The following is a 9,440-nucleotide window of genomic DNA, read 5'->3' on the forward strand; positions in this document are numbered from 1 at the left end:
GCTGTGGTGTAGAAACGGACTTGTTTATCTATTTTCTGATTTCTGTTAGTTGTCCAAGTTTATAGATATGTTGTTTTTACTTCCATAATGCTGAGTTCCATTACATACCAGAGCCCTCTGTTACTTGAAGCTGGGCCAGTTTGAAGAGGCAAAGCAGGACTGTGACCAGGCGCTTCAGATAGATCTCGGGAATGTGAAGGCATGCTATAGACGAGCTCTTGCTTACAAAGGACTCAAGGTGAGGAAATCTTCGTTTTAATATATAAATGTCAGCTCTGAACAGATCATGTGGTTTTCATGAACATAAATTGTGGGCTCAAGGAATGGCAGTGACATTATCCTGGGATTTAATCCCAGTTCTGTACTCAGCAGTCCCCAAACCTTGGAAGATGCCTCAGATTTCCCCGGACTATAATGTGGAGCTAGATAATTTCTAAGATTCCTTCCAGCTCAAAAGCGATGATTTATTTCCTGATTTTCTAAGGAGTGTTGTTAGTTATAATAGGTCCACTTTAAAGGACAGGAAGGTTTGTTTGAATTACTGAAGGCCATCATCACCGCCACTGGATTCCTCTAGCAGGGGACTGGGGTTGTCTGTAGGGTGGGAGGTATCAGAACGGAGAATGTGTTCACCCCATGGACGTTGGTAGAGACATGGCAGAGGCGGGGAAGTTTGTTGTGATTTGGGCTGTAAACTGGCCGGTGGTCAGTGTGAGGCTATAGGATGGCATTCTTCTCTAAGAAAACCACACCATTATTTTCAAGGAAAGTATTGTATAATTACATTTTTCTTTATGATGATTCTTCTGTGTGGAAAACTTGAGTGAATGTTCACATTTGTAGAAAATAACATGACAAGGAAAAATCAGATCATACTGGGAAATGGCATTTCCTGAAATGGTATTTTTAAAGAATCAAGTTGATTAAGGTTTAATACAATGAAATTCACACATTGTCAGTGTACAGGTCATTGACTTTTTTTTTTCCTCTTTAAAGTTTTTTTTAACTGAGATATAATTGACATTTTATATCAGTATCAGGTGTACAACATAGTGATTTGGTATTTGTATATACTGTGAAATGATCACAATATGTGTAGTTCACCACACATAGTTACAAATTTTTTGTGTGTGACGAGAACTTTTAAGATTTATTCTCTTAGAGACTCTCCAATATACAATACACGATTACTATCTCGAATCACCATGCTGTTTACATCTCCATGACTTATTTTGTAACTGGAATTTTGTGCCTTTTGAGGGTCTTCAACCTTTCCCACCCATCCTCCACACCCCAACTCCTACCTTGCCTCTGGAAACCACCATTCTGTTCTCTATGTTTCTGTGAGTTCAGGTGGTGGTTTTTTTTGTTGGTGGTGGGTTTTTTTGGGTTTTTTGGATTCCACATGTAAGTGAGATCATAAGGTAATTGTCTTTCTCTGTATGACTAATTTTACTTAGCATGATGCCTTCAAAGTCCATCATGTTGTCACAAATGGCAGAACTTCCTTCTTTTTTATGGCTAAATAATATTCCATTGTGTAGATATACCACATTTTCTTTCTCTTCATTCACTGGTGGACACTTAGGTTGCTATTGTAAATAATGCTGCAGTGAGCATGGGAGTATCTTTTCAAGTTAGTGTTTTCATTTTCTTTGGATAAGTACAGGTTTCTGTCTCAGGTGGCTGAGCAGTACAGTGTGATACGGGAGGGTGTACAGCAGGAGGGAGAGATTTGAGGGAGGAGTGTTGACCTTATTGAGTTTGAGAGAGTTCCTGTAATTCCCTGCCCATCACTGACAGGGAAATATCTAAAAATATATTCCATAAAACCTAGGTTTTGTTGAGAGAGGGTGGTCATGTTTTTGTGTCCTGTATCAAATGAGTACGACCTGTGTGCACTGAGTGCTCAGGCTTTTCTAGGTCCTAGATCCCCTCAGGCTGCAGTGGAGCCACACCTCTACCCCTGACCAGCGGGGCCATGCAGCTGCCCTCCCTTTCCTCCCCTCCCCTGCCCTTCTAAGTTTGTTATATAGCACACAGATGAACAGGCAAGTGAAGAGGTGTGTAGGGCGAGGTCCAGAAATGTCCTGAGCGCAGGAGCTTCTGTCCCCATGGAACTGGGGTGCGTCACCCTCCCAGCATGTGGATGCCCCACTCACCAGCCCAGCGGCTCCACAGCTGCACTGTGTCGTGTATTCACAGTGTGTTCACTGTATTCCCAGGGCCCAGGCGACCTGACCAGTCCCCTCCCCTTTCTTTTGTTAGCAACATACTCATTTGTAAACCTCATGTAAAGATTTCCTAGGTGGTGTGTGGCACCATGAATTAAAAGAGGCTTCTTGAAAATTTACTCAACTGTTTTTGAACCCGATGGATTTGGGTCCGTGAGGTACTCATGATCTGCATGACTCATGAGTTTATATCCAGACCCTTAGAACAGGTTTATCCCATACTGGCTGCCTGACTCTTTGAACTTGTTTACTTGATTCAAAGTCAGAAGTTGTACCTAATGAAAGACCGGAATTTTATACTTCCTTGGAATGAATTCTAGAAATTGTATTATGATGCAGAAAGATAATCCCAATTTTTAGTAATGCTATCCCACTGGAGTATGAGGCTGGCATCTTTCCTGGTTTGATTTCTTATAACTTGATCTGTATACCCTGTAGTTTATGTGCCAAGTGAATTTAATTTCAGGATCTTCAAAGGCTACCACTGCTTATAAAACGCATCAGAACTCACACCTGGATTGGCTTCCCCTGTGTGACTGGTGAGCAGGTGGCACAGAGGCTCACAGGGAGCTGGGGCCCTGCCTGTGCTTTCTCAGATATTTTGTTCGTTTTCTAGCTTGCTTTATTTTATTTTTTCTGTGTGCCAGGTTTGAAAAATATAGGGCTTTCCTTAATGTTCAGCTGTTCTTCATAAGAAAAGATAATTGAACATTTTGCTTTTACTTACAATTTATGTCTTCTGTCGAGTGCCACTCACGTGCTAGGCTTTGGGAGCATAGAGGTGGTAAGACATAGTGCCTGCCTTAGGGAATTCACAGCCAACCGGGGATGCTATCAGGCCAAAAGTATCAAAAAGAGTAATATCGTCTAAAATAATTGCTGTTATTGGAGTTTAAGCACATTTATTAATAGTAAATGTTATCACAAACACGTGATTATACTTTACCTTTTTTTTTTTTTGAGGCCTGATAAGGTCATTAGCAACTTTTAACGTCCTCCTTTTTGCTGGAGCCGCACTTCTCTCTCTGTGTGAGCTCTGCTCTGCCCCCCACTCTGCGTGGCTGGCTTCCCTTCAGGTCCTTTGTTCTCTGACACCCGTGTCAAAGGAGACTCCTCCCCCTCGTTAGCATCCGTCTCCATCCTTGCTTCTCTTAATTGCATAAATGACACTGCACGCTTACTTTATTTATTCATTTGTTCACTTGTTTTCTTACTGTTTCCCCTCATAAGACGTAAGCTTCCACAAGGGCCGGGGCCCCGGCTATCCTTTCCCCCATGGTGTCCTAGCCCCTGGCCCACGGAGGGCCGGATCTGGTCTGATGCTGTGTTGACCCGGCACCCCAGCCCCTCCTCTGTCACCGCCTCCCTGCTCCATGGCCATCCCCGTGCCTCCTGCTGTCAGGCCCTCTCTTCACACTTGCCTGCCTCTGTTTAACATTTATCAAAGTGTATTTCTTGCTTTCTTAGGTTTCTTCCAACCAGACAGATTGGTCTTTAGGCACAGTTGTTCCTTGAATGGATGAAAAAAATAGTCATGTCAACTCCTTGCCGGTGGCCTTCTATTTCCAAGGCTGCAGCTCACAAGTCTCCATTTTCAGGCCTCTCACTTGAGCTCCACAACCGTCTTATCATTCACCTTCTGCTCAGTGCTGCTTTCATCATCTCAAAGATAATCTTTCTATGCCTCAGTTTCCTCATCTTTAAATGGGGACAGTAACAGTATTTATAGGGCTATTGTGGGACTAAAATAAGAATACTTGCAAAATGTTGAGACGGGTAAGAGTTAGCTATTATTACTCCCTCAGCTTGCCCCGCTGCCCCCCCTTCTTGCCTTTCAGTATGATTCCGTGCCTGAACACCTAGGATGGAAACACAGTGTCATTTGCCTTTTGTAGCAGGTTTTCCAACTGCGCTGTTGTGACAAAGTGCTATGTGGAGATTGTTGTTAATAGCGCTGATGTACTACAGTTTGTAAATAATTTACCTTTTTAAAAAATACATTAGAGCAGGTTTAAGGTTATCCCTTTTAAACACATCACTCTTGCTCTAGTATGTTGCTGGGTGGAGTGGGAAGGGCCGCGGCATTACAGCTCGTCCCCCAGGAGTGTCACGTAACCACCAGCTTATCTTACCTGTGCTTCAGCGTCCAGTGCATGCTGTTATTATATGTCGTGAGTACTTGAGAGGTGACACGTCATTGGAATTCCTGGCCTCCTCACAGAATTAATTTTGGCTTAATCAAAACACGGGTCTAGTCTGTAGTTCTAGAATGTGGCTTGTCACAGCAGACTGTGATTCTGCGGTGTCCGTCTCTGCCAGCAGGTTCTGTGCAGTGTCTGGTTAAGCGTAGATCCCTTCTCCTTCCCCTCAACCTCTCCAGTGTATTGCCTGACTCTTTATGGAGGAATAATGGTTGACTCTAGGCTGTTTGAGCAGTAGGCAACCAGAAGGGTGTTACAGAACAGGGCATCATGGTAACAGCTAACACTGGCCCAGCTCTTTCTAAGGCTAAGCCACTCCCATGTTATTTTATTAATGAGCTGATTACTCGGCACAACCTCGTGAAAACTAGAGTAGAATCTCTTTTCATCCTTACTTTCAAGATGAGAGAACTGAAGCTCAGAAAGCTGAAGTGGGATCTTGCTCAAGCTTTCATTACTAGTAGGTGCTGATGTGAGGCTGTTCGCTCTTTCATCAATTCATTCAGCAGACCACAAATGCCTGTGTGTGCCAGGGACTATGAAAGCTGTGGTGGTACAGAACTTAACTTGCCTTCTAACCCCAGATTCCGGGCTCACTCTTCTGTAGAGGATGGCCACTGTGTTGTGGGCTACAATATTTTAGCCCAAGACTTATCTCATAGGCCTAACTTTACTACTGCGGTACTAATGGAACCCACTACACACACTCTGTGTACTCATCTCACCAATTTCACTCCCACCTGGGCTCATCTGTGCCCCTTCTCCTTTTATGTATGAAAATTATTTTCTCTGCCTTCCTGCTTTCAGAATTATCAGAAAAGTTTAAACGATCTCCATAAAGTTCTCCTACTAGACCCAAATATTATTGAGGCAAAAATGGAACTGGAGGAGGTAACCAGAACCCTGAATGTTCAGGAGAATGCAGCATTATTCAACAAAGAAAAGGAGAGAAGGAAAATTGAGATTGAAGAGGTATGTGTATTTGATTATCTCTGAAAGTACTCTTTTGGAGATCCTATACTCATATGGGATTCTGAGGTCATATTCCTATGACTTTAAAATTTTTCATGTTTTTATTCTGATGATCAATGAAGACATTTTAACAAATTAATGACAAGATTTTTCTTTTGTTGTGATAATTAGCCATTGCATTTCCCAGCTTGGGTCCAAGGACCCTTGGGTGTCTGCATTCTTCCTTTCTGTGCTCCCCTCCCCCGGTACCACCTGGCCTGTGGTTTTATTGCTTCCACTCCAGGTTGCCCTGCGAGCCTGTGGCCGCTGAGCTTTGCTTCCTGGTCGACCCAGAGAACCCTACAGGACTGATTCAATTTCAGTGGTCCTGCACGCCACACCCCATAGAGGGCTCATGATTGATTTAGACTTTTTTAGTAAACTTGTAAACAAGACCGGCCTCATCAGGGGTCCTGGACTACCCTAGAATCAAACCTACCTTTGTGATTTCAGACAACTCAATGCGTTGTGCTGTAGCCTTTTGTTTTGCCTTCAGTGAAGAATGTCAGCTCTTGGATTCCTGTGTATTCATGAATACTATATCAGCTACCTATCATCTTACATTTCTACTAAGAGTTAGAGGCTAATATGTGAAAGAAGCTAGGGAGTTTTTTCCCTCTAAGGAGGGAAGGAAAAAGCTGTTTTAAGAGAATTGAAAAATGTAAGTTGACTTCTCTATCAAATGTAACGAAACAAGTAAATGTAAAATTTATCATGAAGAAGAGATATAAAGTTGTTACAGGTCTTCCTCCATGCAGCAGCTTTTACTTGTGGAAAATTATAAAATTTCACTGTCATATTCTCAGTGTCAAGATTTTTTTTAAACTTTAAAAATGAATGCTTTTATGAATGGATACTTATACTTTAAAAGTTCCTAAAAAAAAGTAGATTTTATGATTATTACAAGTTATATATTTTTCACTTAGAACTTGACTAAACTACAGTCCATTTGTGTTTTTCAGTTCCTTCCCGTTTTTTGGGTTTTTTTTTTTTTTTTTTTGCGGTACGTGGGCCTCTCACTGTTGTGGCCCCTCCTGCTGCCGAGCACAGGCTCCGGACGTGCAGGCTCAGCGGCCATGGCTCACAGGCCTAGCTGCTCTGCGGCATGTGGGATCCTCCCGGACCGGGGCACGAACCCGTGTTTCCTGCATCGGCAGGTGGAGTCTCAACCACTGCGCCACCAGGGAAGCCCCCTTCCCGTTTTAATGAAGGTAACTTGGGGTGTGTGCAGTGGCTGTTGTGTCACGGTGTAATCTGTCTCCCCCTGAAGGTGAATGAAGGCCAGAAAGAGGAGCCTGAAAGGACCTCGGAGGACGTCTCAACTGACTCCCGTGCTTCTGAGATGGGGGACACAAGCAACGGGCCACGAGAATTCTATGAGAAACTACCAATCCCCAAGCCTAACAATGCTTACGAATTTGGCCAGGTTATAAACGCAGTCAGTACTAGGAAAGATGAAGAAGCCTGTGCACACCTGTTAGCCATCACTGAACCGAAAGACTTGCCAGTGTTGTTGAGCAACAAACTTGAAGGGGATACATTCCTGCTCCTCATCCAGTCTCTGAAAAATAATCTTATTGATAAAGATCCTTCTTTGGTATATCAGCATCTTTTATATCTGAGTAAAGCAGAAAGGTTTAAAGTAAGTGTCAAACTATGTTATTCATGGAGATTGATTTTTTTAGGGTTTTTATAACAACTTTAAAATGCCAGTTTGTATGCTAATATAATTTTTCTCCTTCTTTCAGATGATGTTGACACTGATTAGCAAGGGCCAAAAGGAGCAGATTAAACAGCTCTTTGATGACCTCTCAGACACACCAAACAAACATTTTACATTAGAAGACGTGCAGGCCCTCAAAAGGCAGTATGAGCTTTAAATAAAGATTATTGTTAGATTTCTTCCATGCATGTATGTGTCCCAGTAATGCTAATGAGATGGTATTGTAATAGAGTTGCATGGATAAAACCTGGCTTAGAAAAGATCCCTTGGTCTGGACTATAAACTATTTTACTTATTTTTATACATAGAACACATATATTCTACAATCTGCTTTTTATTAGTTGTAAATATTTTCTTATGTACCAGAGCTAACATCTTTATATTTAATAAGTATATCTGGAACTCGTTAAGATGCATTTTAATTTATATTATACATTTTCTTTTAATAACTGACTTGTTAAAATTTTGAGTTAAATTACACTTCTTTGGGTATGAAGGAGTCCTGTTAAGTTTGATAGAAATGTATTTCTTTACAGTTCATTTTTAAAAGTGAAAATCATTAAGTGATTATTACATCACTTTTATTTCCTGCTAAGATATATATAAATCCCATTTTATACTCCTTGTGGATTACAGGCCTCTAAGATGAAATGTAACACTTAAGTCTATAATATGAAATGATTATTAAATAAATTGTGATTATTAATTTAGAGCTATAAGAGGAACTTATTTTTTTCTAATATGGAAGCATTACCTAATAATTAAGAACAAAAATTGCCTGAAATTCTACTTTTTACTAGATCTTTAAAGGCAAGTTTCCCTTATGTGTTGCTTATATAAGCAATAACGAAACAACCACTATATAAAAGCAACTAAGCCTGCATTTCTATTTGAATTGTCACTCCCACACTTCCCCCAAACATTTAAAATGACTTCTCCCTCTTTTTTCTTTGTTCCCCCCCTCCTTTAAGCATAATCATATTTATTCCCTTCGTGCAAAAGGGAAAGTGAAGAACTCTTTATATTGAGAGCTCCCTTGTTAACTGGGTCAGAGTAAAGGTGTTTCTTACCATAAAACCTTCAGGTCTCTATCAGTGTGCTGTCATTTAATTCTGTAGTCTTTGGTCAGGTTTCTTCTTCTGAAGCATTTTCTTGCTCTTTAGAAGAGCAGACGAAAGATGACTATCACATTCATTATTACCATATCCATTATTATCTAATATTTAATAATTAAAGAATATTTAAAGTATTGTGGGTAAATGGTTTCAAACTGTGCCATTTTTTAAAAAAACTATTCTTTCCTAAGCTCATAAATGAAAATCTGCTGTGATGGGTATTTAACTCTAGTCTTCAAGCAAATGAACAAAACAGTCTTCTCCTTTTGAATGATACTAAGTTTCTGTGCAAGTACATGATGGAGTGTGTTAGTAACTTTACAGTAGAAACATAAAAAGGAAACGTTCTCTTTTGTTGACAGTTACATACCCAGTACTAGCTGCATGGGGCAGCCTCTCCCGTGGAGGAGGTGGTAAGCAGTGAGCAAGTGCCGGGCTGTCCCAACTGTTGGGTTCACACCTGGAGAAACTTGTTTCTCCCCAGCCGGAGTCCTGAGGGAGGACCTCCATGACTGAAGGAAGGGAAGAGAAAGTGAAGGAAGCAGATAAGAATATCAAGGGCATTAAAGGAGCACAGTTTCTGCAGACAGCTTCAGGACTTCAGCAGGAAGTCTGCCCACAAGCCTCTGGGAGTACCCTATTTAGGGATCTCCCCACTGGGTCTGTGGGCATCCCCAACACCCCAAGTGCTAAACCCACACCTCCTGCCATTCTGTGACCAGATCCTTCTGCATGCTCCTGAGTGCTGCAGCAGTGAGAGCAGGTGCAGTAGTTGGAGTATTCTCAGAAGGATGGACCAGAGTCTGTGGGTAGGGGAGAAATGGCAACTGGAGCTATAACACTACCTTCTGGAAGACAAAGGAGAGGTTTCCAGCAGCCGGTCTGATGAATTCTAAGAATAAGGAGAAACATAAAAGGTTAAGGATTCTGCCACAAGGCAGAACAAGAAGAGTGGAGCGGAAACCGGGGAAACCCCTCATATAGCAACACCAATGATTAGTATCCCAACTGAAGGCAACCAGTAAAGATTTAAGGAGGTGCCTGCTACTTCAAATGCAAAAACAGCAACACAAAAATACAAGGAACATGAAAAATCAAGAAAATATGTCACCTCCAAAAGATACCAGTAATTCTCCAACAATCGGGCTCAAAGCGA

The 9,440-nt window shown here is 41.6% G+C and overlaps 1 protein-coding gene across 1 annotated transcript in view; it reads left to right on the forward strand.

Annotated features, from left to right (window-relative positions):
- Positions 1-8,307, forward strand: part of SPAG1 (sperm associated antigen 1) — a 106,023-nt gene extending 97,716 nt beyond the window's left edge. The window contains exons 16-19 of the mRNA XM_082859139.1: positions 112-238; positions 5,243-5,407; positions 6,717-7,088; positions 7,195-8,307. Of these exons, the coding sequence (XP_082715265.1) occupies positions 112-238; positions 5,243-5,407; positions 6,717-7,088; positions 7,195-7,326 (796 nt within the window). The 3' untranslated portion in view covers positions 7,327-8,307. The remainder of the gene's footprint in view (positions 1-111; positions 239-5,242; positions 5,408-6,716; positions 7,089-7,194) is intronic.
- The last annotated feature ends 1,133 nt before the right edge of the window (positions 8,308-9,440 follow it).

Source organism: Leucopleurus acutus (assembly GCF_964270905.1).
Source record: "Leucopleurus acutus genome assembly, chromosome: 17".
Taxonomy (NCBI): domain Eukaryota; kingdom Metazoa; phylum Chordata; class Mammalia; order Artiodactyla; family Delphinidae; genus Leucopleurus; species Leucopleurus acutus.